General features: G+C 47.5%; 1 protein-coding gene across 1 annotated transcript; it reads right to left on the bottom strand.

Moving 5' to 3' along the window:
- Positions 1–16348: 16348 nt before the first annotated feature.
- Positions 16349–20178, bottom strand: LOC121308045. Its single transcript, XM_041240354.1, has 6 exons — positions 20102–20178; positions 18411–18470; positions 17699–17855; positions 17359–17448; positions 16460–17072; positions 16349–16425 (listed from the first exon to the last, which is right to left on the bottom strand). The coding sequence occupies exons 1-6, from the start codon at positions 20176–20178 to the stop codon at positions 16349–16351; spliced, it is 1074 nt and encodes a 357-aa protein (XP_041096288.1).
- Positions 20179–22024: the final 1846 nt, after the last annotated feature.

Below are 22024 nucleotides of genomic sequence, written 5' to 3'. Positions count from 1 at the left end.
GTCTTTAATCTAACCCTAATCCATCCATATTTATTCATTTTTTATGATGTTAAGTTTGTATTATTTAACTGTGTTTTATGTCAAACAATTTTTGTAAACCTTGAATCATTAAAAGGTTTTTTATTACCATCCCTTTGTCTGTGGTCTATATTATTCACAAACTTTCCCCTTTCTCGTCCGGTAGCGAGCAGATTGATCTCACAACTTTGTCAGGTCGGGTCTTAAAGGATCCTAGTGATTCTGTCACCACTCTCTGTGTGAAGAAGAGTCTCCTTCAGCAACATGACTAGGTAACCCATTCCATCCCCTCACCACTCTCTGTGTGAAGAAGAGTCTCCTTCAGCAACATGACTAGGTAACCCATTCCATCCCCTCACCACTCTCTGTGTGAAGAAGAGTCTCCTTCAGCAACATGACTAGGTAACCCATTCCATCCCCTCACCACTCTCTGTGTGAAGAAGAGTCTCCTTCAACAACATGACTAGGTAACCCATTCCATCCCCTCACCACTCTCTGTGTGAAGAAGAGTCTCCTTCAGCAACATGACTAGGTAACCCATTCCATCCCCTCACCACTCTCTGTGTGAAGAAGCATCTCCTACGCTCTGTCCTGAGCCTTCACTTAATTTCCCACTGTCCTCCCTCAGTAATAAAGCATAGTGAAAAGCGGATTGAAGAAACTGTGACATTACCTTGCAGAAATAACTATAACAACCTTTTAAAGGGACAGGCTGAAATTGCATTTTAACAGCGAACCATGTGTGCAATCTAAGAGCAGGCGAGGTTAGCGTGGCATGACTGGGGGAAAGGGGAGGGAGAGCTGGAGCAGGTGGAAGAGAGGCAGGAATATCAGTTTCAAGTGCAGGTATCAGCTACAGCATTGTTTGCATTGACAGTGAGGTCTCGTGCAGCTGCTTCAATATTTACAGCTTGCGTTTGGTTAATAGAATAAGCAGCATGTGTAGAATGTGTTTATGACCCCCCGATCTTTCACTGCTTCCCTAATCATCGCACAGAGGTTTCAGTGGTCCATCTGAAACCACTACATGTTGGTCTGCCCTAACGTAAGGCTTCTCCCCTCCCCCACTTTTTGATTCCCATGCTGATCGCCTCTTTACACCCAGAAACCAAAGAGGGATGTCAGCCAGCTATTGGCCTCAGGAGGACAAAGGCCAGCCCTGCAGGAGTCTGCTTGAGCTCAAGGTTGCCGGACTAGTAGAGTCCGCTGTAGAGCGATGAGGAGACACTCTGGAACAAAACACTAAGGGAACAGGAATGACCAAGGTTCATGACAACTGGATAAGCGGTTCTCTAAAATGCAAAAGTATAAGGTATCCTTAGACTGATATTCTCAATAGCTTGTGCTAAATAATATTAAGTCCTCACCATTAAAACACAAGCACATGATTTCTCTGAGACCCAGAACCCACAGCGCTACCGTGACCGTCTGCCTCTGCATTGTGATGCCACCGCTGTCTCGGCTGTGGTCAGCTAACGACGACACACTGGAATTATAATGGGGTTTCACCACCTGTACTGTCGGGCACAGCTGCTGGAGAAGAGCATTGTGCTGCAAGACAATGGGCTGGCTTTGGATCATTGTTTGTGCGGAGGTTAACTATCACAAAGATAAGAAGGGCTGTGTAGTGGGAGGCTGGCTGGACAGTGCCCCCTATGCAGAGAATGTTTACCTGGGGGGAGGACCCCTTAACCACAAACAAGAGAGCTTAGGGTATCACAGCTAATAAAACCTTTTCAAAGACCGATCTCCAATGGTAGACAATGTGCCTGTATTAGGGGATGAGGGATGAGGCTGGGAGATCCATTGCTGTACCATGGTATCAGATCAGTGTCCTACAGGCAGTGTGGTGCTGTAGCAGGACCGTTGTCTGTACTGCGTCTGCGTTGATCTGCTATTGGTTCTGATAGCTAGAGGTTCTTCAGAGTGTTATTAAGGGTTAACTCTTCTTGTAAGGGGATGCTCGTAATCCATCTCTATGTCACATTTTTCCATATAGTTGGAGGACCGCTATCCATTTGTCATGAAACTTGGTATTAACATTATTTGGTTGAATTTATTGAGAAAATTAGATTCTGGAGATAGAAGGGGGCTGTCTGTTTGTCCATTCATCCATCTGCATGGAAAATCGCTTGCACATCACGTTGCTCTCCTTATTCTAGACTGTTCTGTGCAGACTGCTGATGTACGTCACGGCCGTCCACATTTTCTTCCTTAGTTTTCATCCATATCGGTTATAGGTAAGCTGTTCACTTGATAAGTCTGTGTTGAGGTGCTTTGACTGTGACTTCAGGAGCCGCTCTTCCACCCTGGTTGCCTGCCGTAGACATGTGTAAAGTAGACCAGCCTCAGTGTCTTTATAAAGAGCCAGCACCATCTAGTGCGCAGCCAGTGTATTGCCAGTAAAACAAAAGGAAACCTTGATCCAAAGTGGCTGCTCATTAGATGGTGCTGGCTCCTCTATAAAGACACTTTCTGTTGGTCTTGCCTGTGTAAGTCTATGGCAGGCAGCTGGAACAGAAAAGCTCTTGAACTCCTGAAAGCACACACACAAACTATAAAAAGAAATAGAGTTTGAGTAATTGCATTAAGAAACACTCTGAATACAGTCTAATGCACATGGTGCCTGGTATTGCATGGTGCATGGTATTGCATGGTGCACCCTGTTGCATGGTGCATGGTATTTAAGAAACTCCTTGGTGATCTTTACATGTTTATGTTCCTTTCATCACTTCATGGATATTCATATAAGATGAAAGATTCCCCTGTCTAACGTTGCACCTTGGTCCAGCTGCATTGTCCAGCAATGGTCAGTCTCCAGGACACTTGCCCCATCTCTCTGCCCCCCGCTGGGAGGTGAGGTCACTGGCCAAGACGGGACCCTAATCCCCTTGTCAACGGGGCTTTGTCCTGTCAGGGGGGAGTGGTGGGGGGTGACAAAGGGATGACACTGGATCTCATGTCTCCCCCACCCCTTCTAAAAGCTTGAATGGGACACACACAGAGATAGCGGTGGGGGGAGGCCGGCTGTTTTAATGAGAACACAAAATGACACAAAAAACGCACAGGGAGAAGCAGCAATTTGGAGTCCAGCTTGACAATCTGAGGGCAGCAACGACTCCATAACCCCTGTGTCAACACATCACTGCCCCTATTGTGCACAGATCACTTTTAACAGGAATTAACACACTCAGTTCATCTCCCTTTGGGAGACAGAGAGAGATAGGGGGAGCGAGGAGAGAGGGCAGTGGGGAGGAAAGGAGTGCTAGAACTTTCTTTTAGAGCAGTTCAGTCTCCATGCCTCAGGCCTGCCCTGGACTGGAGGAAGCATCCTTTCTCTTAGGGTGGCCTGGCTTGGACTATGCTATTGAAGAGAAGGCGAGGGCTTGCCCTTCCTGTCAGAGTGAGGAATATGCCTTAATTGGCAACCCTGCATCCTGGGGATTGGACTGCTAATCCTTGGCAGCGTCTCCAAATGTAATTCAGAGACATTCAGAAGCCATGAGAAATCGTCACGGTCTTCCAGAGTGACGAGGGACATTCCAGAGTGAATGGGAGACACCACACAAGTCAGCACCCTGCCATCCACCTACCAACGGACTGGCAGAGAGATTTGTTCAGACCATGAAACAAACTTTAAGCACAGAGACACACTCCGGATAACGTCTTGTACAGAAATCCACCTCAGGCTACCCCCAACATGTCTGCAGCATGTCCATTGATGGGACTATGGCTGGATACCTGTTTCCATCTGCTGAAACAAGCCCAAAGCAAAACGAGTCCACAGCAAGCTCAAAGAAGAACTGAAGGCGAAGGATGAACTTCTCATCCAGGACAGTCAGTACTAGCTCGGATTGCACAGACAGGACCTGTTTCATACTATGTCAAGACTGCACTCACCGGAAGAGACATGCCGACCAACTAACGCGGATCACCCCTCTTGTTCCTATGGCGACAGCCTGTTCAGATGTCCCCTACGCCTACAGCTGCTGGTGAGAGTTCCATTGCAAGAACGCCAGAAGCCCGTCATCACTCAACTAAGAAAGACGACCTTGGCAACGTTTGAATTCTCTAGTTGTTGGTGAATCCAAGGTATTGGGGGAGAATCACCCTCAGGGTTAACCCAAAAACAGAGGGCGTCTACCCTCATGACCTAGTTTAGAAAATATTGAGTTTAATGGACGTTTCAAATAAGGGGGTGGGGGTGGGGGGTTTGTCCTGTATGGCTTGCTGTACTTGGTAGTTAATTATGGGATGGAAGCTTGTTTTTTTGCTCTGCTGCAGTAAATTCGACTGCTGTGAACTCGCCTTTCTGTCTCATGTCTGTTGAGTCTGCCATCTAAAATACTGAGCATTATTGTCCCACTAAACGTAATGGTGGTGGTGGAGAGGGGGGCTTGCAGGTGTGTGAGAGCGGCACTTTAAGAGGGGAGTTAGGAGTTATTGTGAAGCTATAAAAGGAAGCATTAAGGGGATGGTTTTGTGTTTGCTTGAAGCTTATTTCACAGCCCTGCAAGAACCACAGACAGGATCCGAACTGTGTAAACACAGGTGGGATGGGAGGGAGAGGAGGAGGGGGAAAGAGACAGAGAGGGGGGTGGGGTCAGCTACCCTACACCTCACTTATTCACAAATGAAAAATACGTTTAATTATATTTTTGTTTTGAAAGGTTTCTCTTCACTTTTTACTGCGATATCCATACTGGGAATAAAGTTTGTCAGGGTTTATCACACATTTTTGATTTACTGTTTTTTTAAAACTAATAATTTTTCTTTTAAGAATCAAGCTTGTGTAACTGTTCATACTTTTATTTGTAATATCAAAAACTTATTTGATATTATTATTATTAGGAGACTCTTCTTCACACAGAGAGTGGTGAGGGGATGGAATGGGTTACCTAGTCATGTTGCTGAAGGAGACTCTTCTTCACACAGAGAGTGGTGAGGGGGTGGAATGGGTTACCTAGTCATGTTGCTGAAGGAGACTCTTCTTCACACAGAGAGTGGTGAGGGGGTGGAATGGGTTACCTAGTCATGTTGCTGAAGGAGACTCTTCTTCACACAGAGAGTGGTGAGGGGGTGGAATGGGTTACCTAGTCATGTTGCTGAAGGAGACTCTTCTTCACACAGAGAGTGGTGAGGGAATGGAATGGGTTACCTAGTCATGTTGCTGAAGGAGACTCTTCTTCACACAGAGAGTGGTGAGGGGGTGGAATGGGTTACCTAGTCATGTTGCTGAAGGAGACTCTTCTTCACACAGAGAGTGGTGAGGGAATGGAATGGGTTACCTAGTCATGTTGCTGAAGGAGACTCTTCTTCACACAAAGAGTGATGAGGGAATGGGTTAGCAAGTCATGCTGCTGAAGGAGAAATAGTACATGAAATAGTAGCAGCAACACAGCAGCTAATAGCACATAGCAGGCTTAAAGAGCATGGAGAGCAAAAGAGAACAGGTGGGTCTTGAGAGTCGATTTGAAGCGAGCGACGGTGGGAGCATCACGCACCAAAGCTGGGAGAGCGTTCCATTAAGCTAAACGAGCGTTCTCCAAGTGTGGTGCTCTTTTGCTTGGGGATAACAAGCAGGTCAGATTCAGAGGACCTCAGCTTGCGGGCCAGGACACAGCAGGGTCAGCAGGTTGAGGAGGTACTTGGGACCTGTGTGTTGGGCATTGTAGGTGAGCAGGAGAGTTTTGAACATAATCCTAAACTTTACGTACGATCTCCAATGGCATTCTAATGAGATGCAACTAAATTGCAGCAAATGGTTGATTGCATATTAATAAAATACTATATTTATGCCACTCCATTTACAGCGATACCAAACAATGTGCTGACTGGAAGCTATCAGCGGCTGTGTGAATACTGTCTAGTTGTATTGTGTTATGGTCAGGTCTTCAGTCTCTGATAGGGATAGCACAGGGGTGATTGAGCCTGCAATGAGTGATAACTATTTGAACAGTCTTGTTTGCACAGGGAGAAACACAGAGAGAGAGAGAGAGACAGAGAGAGAGAGAGAGAGAGAGAGAGAGAGAGAGAGAGAGAGAGAGAGAGAGAGAGACAGACAAGGCCTGGTCGCCAGGCTCCAGTAAACATCACGTTGTGTCAACAGGGCCGTCCCAAGCACCTCCGTGGCAACCGGTGACTGATGGGGCTTTAATGAATGGCTGTGGCTACCCAGATGGACGCAAGCTGGTGCCGCCCGGGATCCTTTCAAATGCCCCCTCGCCCTCCCGAGAGGAGAGGGGAGCAAACACTGTGAGGCTGGGCTGGAGAGAGAGGGGAGAGAGGGGGAGGCAGTATATAGTGCTGTCCTTCATCTTACCTTTATAAAAGACATTAAACACATTTCCAAAGTGCGATAAAACACAGAGAGAGTAGGGTGAAGCGTAGGGAAGCACTGTGAAGCACAGAGAGGTATGGTAAAGCATAGGCAAGAATTGTAAAGCAATGACTCCCATGGACTCTCATTTACTCTCCTTGACTCTCATTGCCTCCCACAAACTCCTATGGACTCCCATTGACTCTCATTGACTCCCATGGACTCTCATTACCTCCCATAGTCTCCTATGGACTCCCATAGACTCCTATGGACTCCCATTGACTCTCATTGACTCCCATTGACTCCCATGGACTCTCATTGCCTCCCATAGTCTCCTATAGACTCCCATTGACTCCCATGGCCTCCCATTGACTCCCAAGGCCCCCCAGTGAAGATTTATTATTCAGTCCTCAGTATGGGGGTGCTCTCAAAGCTTGGTATCTTCCGCTAAAGCAAATCTGTGTTGATAAAGCGCTGGAACTGAAAACGCAAAATCCCATTTATTAAAATAACATCGCTTTAATAAACCAAACACAGCACTATTTAAGCTGAAGTATAAAAAAGATTGATCCTTTTTATCCTTAACTTTGTAGAAGCAAGTAAATGTACTCAAAATTCAGAAACTGCTTTAACTCCCTTTGTGTAGCTATATAATATATATATATATATATATATATATATATATATATATATATATATATATATATATATATATATGCATGCATACATACGTGTGTGTATTTGTATGTGTCAGTGCAGGAGTGTCTACAGCACGTATATGTGAATGTGTATGTGTATGTGTCTATGTGAATGCGTGATGTGTCTGTGAATGTGGGGTGTGTGCACTCTGTGATCCAGCTCTCCAGTCTGCTCCCTGTCTCCCTGCCTGTGGAATGCAGGATTATTGTTCCTCTTTCACGGGGGACACAAAGGCCCGGGCTGCGTCTCTCTGGCTGGGGGAGAGGCGCTCCTTTGTGGCCCAGCTGTGATTGATTCCTGCCCCTGGGACGCCACACACAGAGAGTTTGTTTAAGCGGCCAGGCCAGGACAGCCCCTCTCTCCAGAGCGCTGTGATCCTCTCGTGTGCGCAGGGAATGAGGGGGGTGGGGTAGGAGGGGCTGTATCTCATCAACTCCCCCCACCGCCTCCACTGGGCTTTCTACAGGAGGAAACCAAAGACGACCAGCAGAACTGAAGAACAGAACAATTTACAAACGAGAGTAGGCCATTCAGCCCATCTGTGGTTGTCCGGTTCGTAGCAGCTGATTGATCTCAAAACTTTGTCAAGTTGCGTCTTAAAGGATCCCAGTGATTCTGCCTCAACAGCATGACTAGGTAACCCATTCCATCCCCTCACCACTCTCTGTGTGAAGAAGAGTCTCCTTCAGCAACATGACTAGGTAACCCATTCCATCCCCTCACCACTCTCTGTGTGAAGAAGAGTCTCCTTCAGCAACATGACTAGGTAACCCATTCCATCCCCTCACCACTCTCTGTGTGAAGAAGAGTCTCCTTCAGCAACATGACTAGGTAACCCATTCCATCCCCTCACCACTCTCTGTGTGAAGAAGAGTCTCCTTCAGCAACATGACTAGGTAACCCATTCCATCCCCTCACCACTCTCTGTGTGAAGAAGAGTCTCCTTCAGCAACATGACTAGGTAACCCATTCCATCCCCTCACCACTCTCTGTGTGAAGAAGAGTCTCCTTCAGCAACATGACTAGGTAACCCATTCCATCCCCTCACCACTCTCTGTGTGACATGAGTCTCCTTCAGCAACATGACTAGGTAACCCATTCCATCCCCTCACCACTCTCTGTGTGAAGAAGAGTCTCCTTCAGCAACATGACTAGGTAACCCATTCCATCCCCTCACCACTCTCTGTGTGAAGAAGAGTCTCCTTCAGCAACATGACTAGGTAACCCATTCCATCCCCTCACCACTCTCTGTGTGAAGAAGAGTCTCCTTCAGCAACATGACTAGGTAACCCATTCCATCCCCTCACCACTCTCTGTGTGAAGAAGAGTCTCCTTCAGCAACATGACTAGGTAACCCATTCCATCCCCTCACCACTCTCTGTGTGAAGAAGAGTCTCCTTCAGCAACATGACTAGGTAACCCATTCCATCCCCTCACCACTCTCTGTGTGAAGAAGAGTCTCCTTCAGCAACATGACTAGGTAACCCATTCCATCCCCTCACCACTCTCTGTGTGAAGAAGAGTCTCCTTCAGCAACATGACTAGGTAACCCATTCCATCCCCTCCCCACTCTTTGTGTGAAGACGAGTCTCCTTCCCTCGGTCCCAAGTATTTTCTTCATTTCCACACTGTGCCCTCTGGTCGTTGGTTCAGGTATTGGATAGGGTTTCCCAGCTCCTTTTAAGATTTTAAACTCCTTTGTTCCAGACTAAATAAATTCAGATAGATTTCAAGCTAGAACTTCCAATGAATCTGTAGATATCCAGACTGAAGCAGCAGCCTGCATAATGCTACAATATGTGATACAAAACTGATGAGAACAAACCTATCAAGCTTAGCCTTCTTGAAACGAAAGTGCAATGTAGAGGGGCACCGAGACAAGGTCAGAAGATCATTTTAAAAGAGAAAAAGAAAAGATAAAATCCTAAAACACACAGGAACTCAACAAAATATTTACCTCGCCCCCCCCCAACCCCTGATAAGACCCCGGGGCAGATAAGCCCATGCTGGCCCCAACACTTTCTTTTTTCAGATGGGACTCTTCAATGGATAACTGACAATTTCCTTTTACAACGCTACAACACACATTTTGTTTTTGCTTGAATTATCTGCTAGGATCTGAAAAGCAGAGGATGGTCTGAAAAACAAAGTCGCCCCTCACTAGTTTATTGCACTGAACCCTTTGCCTTCCTGTGATGCTTGCAGGCGTTTCTGATTGCAATGGCTATGCTGTGTTTCCTCGGCTCTAGTTGCCTGCCATTGAAACATGCAACTTGAATCAGCGTCTTCATTCGAGCCAGCGCCATCTAGTGGTCTGATGAGTCTTTACAGAAGGCACTTTTGCTGTTTAGTTGGCATGGGATATAATGGTCCTGGAGTTATTTCAATACTTAGTGTGGCTAATTACTACAGCTTTCTTTAAAAAAAAAGGGACAGCTTTATAACACAGCAATCCCAGCTATGATTCAAAGGTTACACCACAAACTAGAAGACACTGACCCAGAATTGATTTACTAAGCAAACACTGTACCAAACTCTGTGCCCTTTCCTGCAAAGCTAAACTGAACTGAACAACTATTTAAAGTCAAAGGAGTCCCACATTGCACGTCAGACAAAGACATTACTGTAAAAGCACACCTTATTAAACATTTTATCATGCAATAAAAACTTTTGAGAAACTGCAATTCCACAACGCAAAACCACTGCAAGAAGCCACGCTCCAGCATCACTGCGCAAAGCAAGGCAAGCAACTGGCTTGAGTTACACGTGGAGCAGGGGCGGCAATGAGACTCCCACTGCACAGCAGTTAGATCCATTCCTGGTTTTACTGTGGGTTTAATAAGACACGCCTGAGCTTGACACTGTGGCTAATCAAGCTTGCATTAAAACCTGGAATGGGTGAAGCTGCCATGCAATAGGAGTCTTATTGTCATCCCTGTGGTGTGTATTTATAAATGCAAAAAATATACGAAGCATTAAACTCAGGTACGTCAGGGAATCCCAGCCACACTAGAAGCCATCGCCTCAGTGCGGTAGGCGATGTGTCAGTCACGGATTGGAGGAGGTGGCGCTCGCTGTCGAAGGGGGCGTGACTGAGGGCATATCAGGGGATCTGTGCCTTTGCTGTGGTTGCGAAAGGACCCGTGAAAGATTAGTGTTGTAAAAAGAAACCGTGACTTTTTGTGTGTTGTTTGGTCTCTCTAGCAAACTGTCGCGTTTGTCATTCATAGAAGGCTGAAGTCTGGGAACTGTAGCCAAACAGCCAGCAAAGAAACCCGGACTCCACTTCACCATTGTGCACGCTTAAACTCCACCGCTTACACCAGTAGCACTCTCTGGACTCGTGACCGTGTTTCTGGTGTGTCTTGTCCGTGTAATGATTATTTCAGGACTGAACCTCGTGGTTTGACTGGACGTTACACATTGCTGTGTATGGCCAGTCGTGCTATTTTGCTATCAAGCAACCAAATAAAAAGTTGTTTTGCACCGTGAACTGTCTTGTGTCTGTTATTCCTGTGCCCTGCAAACCTCTTTGCCAGACCGCTCCACACCAACACCGCCTTTTTGGAAGTCTACATTGGTTAGTGTTTAAGAAGTAGAATGTTCTGAATGTAAAGTAGACTTTACCTATTACAAATAAATGAATGAACCGCATTAATAGAATATGTGACTGTAGTGATCTCGGTGTATTGCAGCTTGTTTTGCTCACTGCATTTGATATTTGAAGGGTTTGACCTTGCAAGGTTCTTCCAGCTCACCGATCCCCCTTTTTTATTTAAAAGAAAAAGAAAAAACACCAAAACAGATTCAAACTTTGCCCTGGAACAGATGCCAAGTGAACCTGGTCAACGCAGCGCTCCTTTCCTTGAGTCACATTGAGGCCCTCTGGTGGACAAAAACAATATAGGCTTGTTTTTTTTGGACACATGAGTTTTCAAATGGACTTTTATTATCTTTTGTACTTGACTGTTTATGGTGTTTGCAATCATTCACGCACACACACACATGCACATAGCACGCACACACTCACTCACGCACACACACAGCTCAGATAACTCAGTACTGTGGAACATTGCTTCGTCAGGTATCAGAGTTGGAGAGAATTTTTCTGTGTGTGCTGTGGCCCTCAGGAGCCCCTCAAAAGCCAGTCAGGGCCCCCCTGTTTGAGAACCCCTAGTGTACACCCTGACCCTTTCTGTAGTCACTGGCTCACAGAAAGTCTCTCCCCTGGTTCTACAGCAGCTCTGCAGGGCTGTAGGGTTGCTCTGCGTCAGACCCTGTCGATGTGAGCAGCTCTCTACACATTCCCTCTCATCGGCTGTTTGTTGCAGATCTCTCTCTCAGCCATAAAAGTCGTCAAACTCGTCCCGCCCTCCTGCCGGTCCCGGTTGGGGGAGGTGAGGGGAGGGGTCCTTCCCCAAATCACTGTCCTCTGAGTTATTCCACAGCTCTGGGATCAACACAGAAAGAGCAGGAAGGAGAGCCCAGTGAGGAGGCATTGCACACTTTCATTCCTGACCTTCACATTGGAACAACTGAGAAGGGTTGCAAAGCAGAATCAAGCTGCCATTAATCTTTGCATATTGAGCCTTACCCTCGGCTTTGACGAGGACCGTTTCTTTATTGTTCATCCAAAAAAATTAAAACAAAAAGTCTTAGCTTGTTACACCCACTTCCTGGGCTGTAGGTCACATTCACTCCAAAGCTCTAACCTACAGCACAGGAAGTTGAAATCTTCATGCCAGACGCAAGCGTTATTAAAAATCTACCCAAACAGAACGAATCAAGGTCAGCACATCAGAAGGGAGGCAGTGAGAACGCTAAAGGTAATAAATAACACCTTGCAGGGGGTGACTTGCTCAGAATCTGTTGTATAAGTGATATTGTGATCTATAAAGTGCACTGCCTTCACGGCGTGGAGTGTAAACATCCGAGCGACTTGCCTTTCTGAAGGGCTGAGCTTCCTGGCTAGGACTGGGCTTTATTGAACTGAACAACATTTCATCCTAGGAGAAGCAACAAGAGAGGGATTATCAGCGCTGTGTGTAGCAGACCTGGGTCAACTCCAATCCCAATTCCAATAGCAATCCCAATTCCAATCCCAATCCCAATTCCAATCCCAATTCCAATGCTATTTTATTCAATTACAATTACACTACATTTAATTACAAGTACACTAAGAGGTTACATAAACAACTCCCCACATTCACATGTTCACTATTTATTCTAAATAACCCAGCAAGGATCACGACTACAAATACAGAAACATACTATAGAACTTTTTTTTTTTCAAACAGATGGGGGTTGAAAATGCAAGGATAAATACGGAATGGCAAATAGATGCATAATTGAACAATTACAATTACAATTACAATTACACAGTGTGTCAAGGTCCAGCTAGAATTAATTACGTCTTTGCACAACTGCGTTGTAATCGAGCCCAGCCCTGGTGTGTAGGTCAGGGTGTATTAGAGATGTTATCTTGTGTAGTTTGAGTGAGAGGCCCACAGAGACATGAGAAATGCCATCTCTTATACAGTAATAGACACGCAGGACCTATTAACTGTATTATAAAACACACAAATGAAGATTCTACTCAGGAATAGCATTAAAACGAATTGTATTTTATTTGTGTAAAACTGGTGTATTTGCTGTTGTGCTTGCAGACCCTCCCCAGTACCTCTGATGCTCTCCCCCCTCAATGTGCTCTCCCAGCTGGGTCTGCACCGGGCTGCACTGGGCTGGAGTCTCCTTCTCCTTCTCCTCCTCGCTCCCTCCATCTGCTCTCGGTATGGACTCCTCATCAGCTCTAGACACCCCGGGGAACTTGGTTAGGACATTCCTTAGTTACTAAGAGCCTCGGAATATGGGAATGCATAGAGGAATCTGTTCACTGTTCTTGTTTATTTCCAATACACCCATTGATGTCCAAATATGCCCCCACACTATCTCCACAGCAGCTCAGGAGAACTGAAGGTCAGCGGCATCCTTCGATCCCCAAACCAACCGCCTCTTCACACCCAGGAGCTCCACAGCGGCTGTGAGCTACCGCCCCCTGGAGAACAAGCCCTGCGGGTGTCTGACTGAGCTCACCGGGTGCCTGGCCAATAGGGGGCGCTGTATCTTGGTGAGAAGAAACAGCCCCTGCCGGTTTTGCCTCCCTAACCCTACGCTAGAGCCAATGCTTCCTGTGGAATCGCCAGTGAAGAACTTCACACAGCCAGGAGCCTGCGCTCCCCTGCCAATTCCTTATGTCTGTTTCATCAGGGCTGTACTTTGGTATTTCAGGCTGGTAGGTTTTTTTTACCTCTCATCGGCGCTGTCTTCACGTGGAGCCAGCAGGGCCTCTATCTCATCCCCCTCTTCCTCTCCCTCGCTCTCGACGGCCTCGCTCCCCCCTCGCTCCCCTTCCTCATCGCTGCTCTCTGTCCCTCCGCTGCCTTCATCAGACACAGCCAGCGCAGCTCCTGGGAAACAAAATGACCAATCAGCTTGCTTTATACCGTGCCCTGACTATTTCACTGCGCTTGCATTCGTTCAGAGCGGTTCTGGGTTCTGTTGCTCCTCCAATATTGAATTCTTATCACTGGCTTTGAGCGGATTTGAGCTCGTCTGGGGAATACTAACTGCCAGGCACCGAACAGAGTTCCTCACTCTATTCCAGTCAGGTGACAATGTAGCCTTTCAGCTCGGTGGCAGGGGCTGGCAGAGATGACGTCACATGGCCACGCCATCATTCACCGACAACAGAAGCTGGTGGGAGGCTTAACTGTCCTTCCTTTGATGATACTGCAGAGATTGATTATTCAAATGAAACAGCATGCAGAACGAATGGGATCTGTACTCTACTATACCTCCAGTCCTGGCCAACTGCACCTCCATATCAATCTGCTCCCTTAGAGATTCAGAAGGTACCGTCCTGTAGAGAGAATATATCATACAGGGTTACAGAACGGCTAGCGTCTGTGCATGCCAGCTTGAGTAGAAGTGAATGGACCGAGTGTCAATATAATCCCCACTCAGACACTCTCAGTCCTATACATCTCTACGTACTGCCTGATTATTAATATAAGAGGTAAAAATCCAGCTCTATTGGTTTTTTAATCATTACCCGCCTTTATTTAGTCATTGAAAAGAGGGAAAAAGTTGTGGAGAGAACATGTTACAATAAGAACTACAAACATGGAGCCCAAGTGCTTCTATTGGTGCCGCCATCTTGGTTGTAGTTTTTAAGATAGTATAACAGGCCTATTTGTCATTGGATTTTGCTTGCCAGGACACCAATAATAAAACTACAACCATGGAGCCCAAGTGCTAGGGCTTCTATTGGTAATGCCATGTTGGCTGTAGTTGTAGTTGAACACAGAGAAAGCCAGCGTCGATACCTGTTCCGCGAGGTGACAATTTCATCATCGGAGTACGTTCCATCGCACCCCTCTCCACTCCTCTCCTCCTCTGGGACTTCCTCCTTCTCCTTCTCTTCTCCCGAGAGCACCTCCTCCGATTCATCCTCATTGCCTGCCTCCTCTTCCCCCTCCTCTGATTCCCCGGGGTCCTCTTCCTCCTCCTGCCCCTCTCCCCCCTGCCTCCCTCCCTCCTCCTTCCCGCTCCCTTCACTCCCATCCCCTGACGTCTCCTCTCCTAACATTTCGCTCTCCTTCCCCATTTCCATCTCCTCTACCTCCCTGGTTGCCTCGCGATCCTTGCATCCTTTTTCCATCTCTTTCTCAGTATTTGCCTTGGCAGAATCTACAACCGCCATGGCAACTGGAGATCCCGAATCTTCTCCAACTCGTCCATCCTTACCCAGAAAGGATTCCCCACTTGGCTGCACCGAATCCTCTCTAGAATAAACTGCCTCTCCTTCCCCGTCTATCCCCGAGCTACCCCCCTCCTCCCCGAATCCCTCTCTCCCTTTCTCCCCCCTCCCCAGCGTTGAGGAACTACTTCCATTCCCGAGTGCTGCTTCCTTCTCCGAGGAGATTTCTCCCTGTTCCCGACTGTCCACCCTCCCCAGTTTTTCCGATTCTCCCGATTCCAACCCGGGCGGTGTTCCGGTTTGGATCCCAGGGAAAGCTGTGGTGATATTCACGGGGCGTCCTTCTTTATCCCACTCTTCCAGACCTCTCTCCGGCCCTCTTTTCTCTCTCCTGGAGTTTTCATTGCTTGGTGCCAGCTGTCCATATTCTTCAAGCGGTTGCTGATACCTAAGAAAGGGCACATCATATTAGCACAGAGGGGCACTAAAAATGATTCTGGCAGCTACCAACAATTTTTATATCTGTTCATACAGTAGTGTGGAAATTTATTGAACACCCCATTGCTTCAGTAGTTTGGGTTTGTTGGGCAGATGAAATCAAACCTCTAGGACTGGAAATCTTGAATAAATTGTCCAACCACGTCACGGTCACGAACGTTCATCAAACTGGCAATGGGGGAGTCTACGTCAAGAGAGACTCACGCGTCTGAAATGCTTTCCTCTGAAATGGATTCCTCCCGGCTCGTCCAGTCTTTCCCAGCATTCCTCCCCTCCTTCTTCCTCTCCCTGACCCTCCAGGATTGCTCACTTCCCGTGTCGCCGCTGGCAGAGCCGTTCTCACTCAGGTCCACTCCAGTGGACAACGATCGCACTGGTTCAAGTAAAACATGCTTTTGTTCAATTAAGGTAACGTGTAAAGCATTTCAAAACGTCTACAAAGACTTTACAGCGCTTATATTGAGGGCAACATGGCAAACTTAACGGAGGGAAAATACACAGAAGATTTGCAAGGACAAAGCTGTCCAGAAAGGGCCACAGCAATGACCAGGCATTTCTTAATCAGCCATACAAATAAATACATATCATGCAAAAACATTTAAAAAAATGAGAGATTAATAGTGGATAAGGGTTAACCAGACTGCATGAAGACACATATGTTTCTTTACTCAATGACCATAAACTAGCGATTGCCTTTGCACTCTTGTCAAAGCCATTAAGAGTCTTCAATAATCAAAAGATTTTGAGGACCATATATGGCTAAAGAGCCACATGTTGAACAGCCCTATGCAAGGGCATTGTGAACGATAGCGGTCCATTTAAATAGAATTACCCTTCACATCCTGAAAGCATCTGCAGGCTTAGCATCTTTGCAAACAGGACCTCAAAGTTAAAACCTCATATTTTTGTCCGGCTCTTTAAAGACTTGTATGGATCTCCTGCTAGCGGCTGATGAGTTAATAAGACTGGCATCAGCATCAGACCCGTCCTGACCTCTGCACTGCAGAGCTGGCTCTCTAGTTCAATGGTAAGCCCTTCGTCTTTGAACCCTGAGGTTAGCGGTTCCAGCCCTCGCCTGGTTTCATTGGGTTGCCAATCCAAGCCTGCTGGAGTCCCGGAGCCACTGTAACTCCTGTGGGGACCCAGGATTTAAAAAAAACTGTTACCTGGGTTCACATCCAGTTCCTGGGCCTTCAAAGTCATCCGCTCCCCCCTCTTTGCTCTGGGACGCCTCTCCTGAAGCACCGCTGTCTTGGTCGCCTGGCTGGATCTTCTGCTGCCTCCCTCCACTGAGGAGTCCCCACTGCTGGGGGAAGCCCTAAGCCTGGCAGCCCTCTTCATCTCCACCCGGCTCTGCCTGCCCAGCCTCCCTCCCAATCCGGATGGGAAAGGGATCTTGGGATTCGTTTGCCCAACGTGAGGGGAATCCAATTGGGAGTCCTGCTGGAAGGCGCTTTGCTGCCAGAGGTAGCTGGCTGGTTCCTGCAGGGCTTGGACCCCCCTCCTTGGGTCGTTGATCGCTTCTCTTCCAGGCCCGCCCTGAGCTAGGGGGGCAGCTGGAGGGGCTACCCCGTAATTCTGGAAGGGGTTAGTTTTGGCCAGGAAGTCGCCCAGCCAAGGAGCCTGGTGAGGGCTGGGGATGGGGGTGTATCTCCCCTCTGCCAGGCCCGTGTTTGAATGCTGCGGGGTTCTGGATCCAGGGTCAGGGTCTCTCCAGCTCTCCCCTCCTGGTACAGAGTTGTGCACTGCGGGCTTCAATGGCTCAGAGCACCATTCAGCCTGCTTCCCAGGAAAGAAAAACCATTACTGTCTCAATTCAATTGTATATACATACTAGCGTGAGTTTCTATCCTGATTTTAGTCTGGGGACAATATTGCACTCGCTCTATAGATGAAGGGGACAAAACTTAAGTGTTAAAAATAAGCAGAATTAACTCAGTGGTTGTAATTTCTAATTCTACACCAGCAGTAGCAAGTGTTTCTCCTTTCAGAAGCAAACAAGCATGCTTCAGAACCCAGGCTGCTGCTGGAGGTGGTCGGGGGGGGGGGGCACACACGCACGCACCTGTTTGCTCTGCTGAGCTGCTGTCCATTTCTCTTCCAGCTTCTTCTGCCAGCGAGGGAAGTGTTTCTCCAGCTGTCTCTCATACTCTGTCTGTGGGGAGAGACGAGGCTGGTCACTGAACCACATTTCTAGCAAACAAATTCAATCCCAAGGCTTCGGAAACCGACATCCCCCTGTCTGGGTATTTAACCACGATTTATATCGCATGTGTTTACCTGCATTCTCTCCCAGATGATAGTCTGCTCTCAAGTATTAATATACTCATATCTCCTTAGTCTGGGTATTTAGCATAATTCTTGCCCACCCCCGGGTATTTACCCGTTCCTCCCCGAGTATTTACCCGTATCCTGCTCATGGCAGCGTTGTGTTCGGAGAGCTCCCCCATGGCCTCCTCTACTCTCTGGAAGTCTCTGAGCAGCTGCTGGTTGCGGAATCGCGCTCTCCTCTCTCTCTCGCTCACCTCTCGCCACTGAGCCCGCAGCTCAGACACACGCAGCCTGCAAACACAACACACAGCGCTGTGATCTCACACAGCAAACACAGCGCCCTGACATACACAGCACACACACACATAACCGTGACACCACACAGCAAACACAGCGCCCTGACATCACACAGCACACACACACATAACCGTGACACCACACAGCAAACACAGCGCCCTGACATCACGCGACACACACACACACACACACACACACACACACGCGACAAACACACACACACACACACACACACACACAACAAACACAGCACTGTGACATCACGCGACAAACACACACACACACACACACTCACACACACAACAAACACAGCACCGTGACATCACGCAACAAACACACACGCACACATAACTGTGACATCACACAACAAACACAGCGCCCTGACATCACACAACAGACACACACAGAGCAGTGAATTTTAAGACGGAACCCTCCAGATGTGAAAGACTGGCTTGCTGCCCAATCCCTGACACACTAGCAATTCACGGAGGACCCCACACAGCCCCCCTCTGCCCCTGTCCCCTGTCCCCTGTCCCCAGGGTCACTTACAGGCGCTGGTCTCTATGCAGGGTTATGAGCATCTTCTGCAACTCCATCCTGCGCTGCTCACTGAAGGAGACGCACAGGGAGGGAAACACACAGAGTGAATCCAGTCACAGGCAGGACTGCAAACATGCAATACAACGCGAGAAGTTTATAAGATTAATCAACTAATAGATGGGCTGAATGGCCTCCTCTTGTTCTCCAGTTTTCTCATAGAAGTGTGCTAAAGCATCAGAACACCTCAAGATTGGTCATTGTGTATCCTTTATATACCTGCCTGCATGGACACCTCTGGGTGTGAGAATCAGCGCTACAGAAGCAATGGGGCACTCTGATACAGAAGCAATGGCTTTGTGCTCTGATACAGAAGCAATGGGGTGTTCTAATACAGAAGCAATGGGGTGTTCTGATACAGAAGCAATGGGGTGTTCTGATGGGGTGTTCTGATACAGAAGCAATGGGGTGCTCTGATACAGAAGCAATGGGGTGTTCTGATACAGAAGCAATGGGGTGTTCTGATACAGAAGCAATGGGGTGTTCTGATACAGAAGCAATGGGGTGTTCTGATACAGAAGCAATGGGGTGTTCTGATACAGAAGCAATGGGGTGTTCTGATACAGAAGCAATGGGGTGTTCTGATACAGAAGCAATGGGGTGTTCTGATACAGAAGCAATGGGGTGTTCTGATACAGAAGCAATGGGGTGTTCTGATTCTGCTCTGATACAGAAGCAATGGGGTGTTCTGATACAGAAGCAATGGGGTGTTCTGATACAGAAGCAATGGGGTGCTCTGATACAGAAGCAATGGGGTGCTCTGATACAGAAGCAATGGGGTGCTCTGATACAGAAGCAATGGGGTGCTCTGATACAGAAGCAATGGGGTGTTCTGATACAGAAGCAATGGGGTGCTCTGATACAGAAGCAATGGGGTGCTCTGATACAGAAGCAATGGGGTGCTCTGATACAGAAGCAATGGGGTGCTCTGATACAGAAGCAATGGGGTGTTCTGATACAGAAGCAATGGGGTGTTCTGATACAGAAGCAATGGGGTGTTCTGATACAGAAGCAATGGGGTGTTCTGATACAGAAGCAATGGGGTGTTCTGATACAGAAGCAATGGGGTGTTCTGATACAGAAGCAATGGGGTGTTCTGATACAGAAGCAATGGGGTGTTCTGATACAGAAGCAATGGGGTGTTCTGATACAGAAGCAATGGGGTGTTCTGATACAGAAGCAATGGGGTGTTCTGATACAGAAGCAATGGGGTGTTCTGATACAGAAGCAATGGGGTGTTCTGATACAGAAGCAATGGGGTGTTCTGATACAGAAGCAATGGGGTGTTCTGATACAGAAGCAATGGGGTGTTCTGATACAGAAGCAATGGGGTGTTCTGATACAGAAGCAATGGGGTGTTCTGATACAGAAGCAATGGGGTGTTCTGATACAGAAGCAATGGGGTGTTCTGATACAGAAGCAATGGGGTGTTCTGATACAGAAGCAATGGGGTGTTCTGATACATGTCTACACTGCGCTACATTCTTAAGTTCTTATAATACATGTACCCTGATAAATGAGAAATTTGCATAGCAAAAACAGAGACACGTCATGCAATGAAGGCACAGTCACACAACGCAGCGCATCACTGATTCAAACACTGAACTTTGATCCCTGGACAATCCCTCCCCTCCCACCCTGACCCTCTCTCCCAGGGGGGTCCCTTCAGATCAGACCCGACACCAAAGTCCCACAGGGCAGTAATGAAGTCCGTACCCATGCTTACACGTGCTGAATCAGCTTAACAAGCCCTGTCCTTCTCAGAAAGGATTTCCAAGCAAGTTTCCTTCTCTTTAAGAGGATTACCAAGCTGCCGCTGTTGTCTAGGCAACCTGCAGCTCTGGTTTTTCAGATCGGAAAGTGGCGCCATTTTGGATCAAGCACGGAGCCGGATCTGTGTTCAATACAATGGTAAATTTGAGCCAAGATGGCCGACACTGGCGTACAGTTTCCTGACAGTGAAGTTCTCGGGGTTTGGAGACACTGAGCAGCTGTCATAGGGGGAGATTAATGACGTGCCACCGCCCTCCCCTCCCCCTCCCCCCCGGTGGCCTCTATACAGCTCCCGAACATGTCTTCTCTCCAAGCACAGGCAATGCACCATTAAGCTAACGAGAAAAGGTGCTATTTCCAGCAGAGTGACGGGTCCATTCACTGGGCATTCACTTTCACTCTTACTCCCGACTCGTGTAGCATTGTAAATATCTTTTTGACGTCCCATTTTCTATCTAACAGAGCAGAGACACCTAGTGGACAAAGCGCGTATTTTTTTTTTGGAAAAAATTAGAAAGGCTGAGCCCCTTTGTGCTTTAATTAATTCAACATCTTAAACAACTTTTAAAAAGTCTCCTGCATTTTACCATGTGTGGCTCTGTGTTCCTTTTCTCTTACTATTTTAAATTAATTGCATGTGTGGCTTATTAAAGTCATGAATTAAATTTTGACAATTTTCCCAGATTTTCAGTTCCAGTGGTTTGATTTCATATGCTCAACAAATTAAAACTACAGAATCAATGGGGTGTTCTGATACAGAAGCAATGGGGCGCTCTGATACAGAAACAATGGGGTGTTCTGATACAGAAGCAATGGGGTGCTCTGATACAGAAGCAATGGGGTGTTCTGATACAGAAGCAATGGGGTGTTCTAATACAGAAGCAATGGGGTGTTCTGATACAGAAGCAATGGGGTGCTCTGATACAGAAGCAATGGGGTGTTCTGATACAGAAGCAATGGGGTGTTCTGATACAGAAGCAATGGGGTGTTCTGATACAGAAGCAATGGGGTGTTCTGATACAGAAGCAATGGGGTGTTCTGATACAGAAGCAATGGGGTCCTCTGATACAGAAGCAATGGGGTGCTCTGATGTGAACACTGCTGCATGTTAAATGCATATACATGCATATATAAAGGCAGCACAGGGTGAGCAGGGAGCAGCACTCTATTTAAAGTAAAGCACAGACACGGCCATTGTGAAGCTTCATAAAGAACAGTGAAGCACAGGAGGGAATGACAGACACAGAGGGGACTGACCTGTGCCACGGCTCCTGCTGAACTCTCCGGGCTCTTCCAGGGTGCTGGACTCCTCCACTGCAAACCGACTGCCACAATAACATCCTCACACCCCCTCTCCCTGCCTCTCCCCCGGCCGTGACCCAGAGCGCACTGGGACCGCACAGGCTTACAGCCCATTAGAGGGGCAGTCAAGAGCCAGCAGGGGCAGACCGGACTGCTTAACATACCCACGCCCTTCCCACCGTGCACTGCAATGATAATCCTCTGATAGACTGCTTAGAGGTGGGCTCCCTTATAAGAGTGTCCCATAGTAAAGTGTGGGACACTTTAGAACACAGAGAGGTATGGTAAAGCATAGGGAAGCATTGTAAAACACAGAGAGGTCTGGTAAAGCATAGGGAAGCATTGTAAAGCACAAAGAGGGATGGTAAAGCACAGGGAAGCATTGTAAAGCACAGAGAGGTCTGGTAAAGCATAGGGAAGCATTGTAAAACACAGAGAGGTCTGGTAAAGCATAGGGAAGCATTGTAAAGCACAGAGAGGTCTGGTAAAGC

The sequence above is a fragment of the Polyodon spathula genome, unplaced genomic scaffold, assembly GCF_017654505.1.
Source record: "Polyodon spathula isolate WHYD16114869_AA unplaced genomic scaffold, ASM1765450v1 scaffolds_94, whole genome shotgun sequence".
NCBI classification, from domain to species: Eukaryota; Metazoa; Chordata; class Actinopteri; order Acipenseriformes; family Polyodontidae; genus Polyodon; species Polyodon spathula.
Note: the sequence above shows the minus strand (reverse complement) of the source record. Positions and strands in the feature narration are given on the sequence as shown.

What these genes read in the sequence shown, in the direction of transcription:
- LOC121308045 (XM_041240354.1), bottom strand. Translation starts at nt 20,178, where the DNA reads ATGGGTACGGACTTCATTACTGCCCTGTGGGACTTTGGTGTCGGGTCT. An exon ending in CAGCTCAGCAGAGCAAACAG is followed by an intron (nt 17,073 to 17,358) that starts GTGCGTGCGTGT and finishes CCTGGGAAGCAG; the next exon opens with GCTGAATGGTGCTCTGAGCC. An exon ending in GGAACTGGATGTGAACCCAG is followed by an intron (nt 16,426 to 16,459) that starts GTAACAGTTTTT and finishes GGGTCCCCACAG; the next exon opens with GAGTTACAGTGGCTCCGGGA.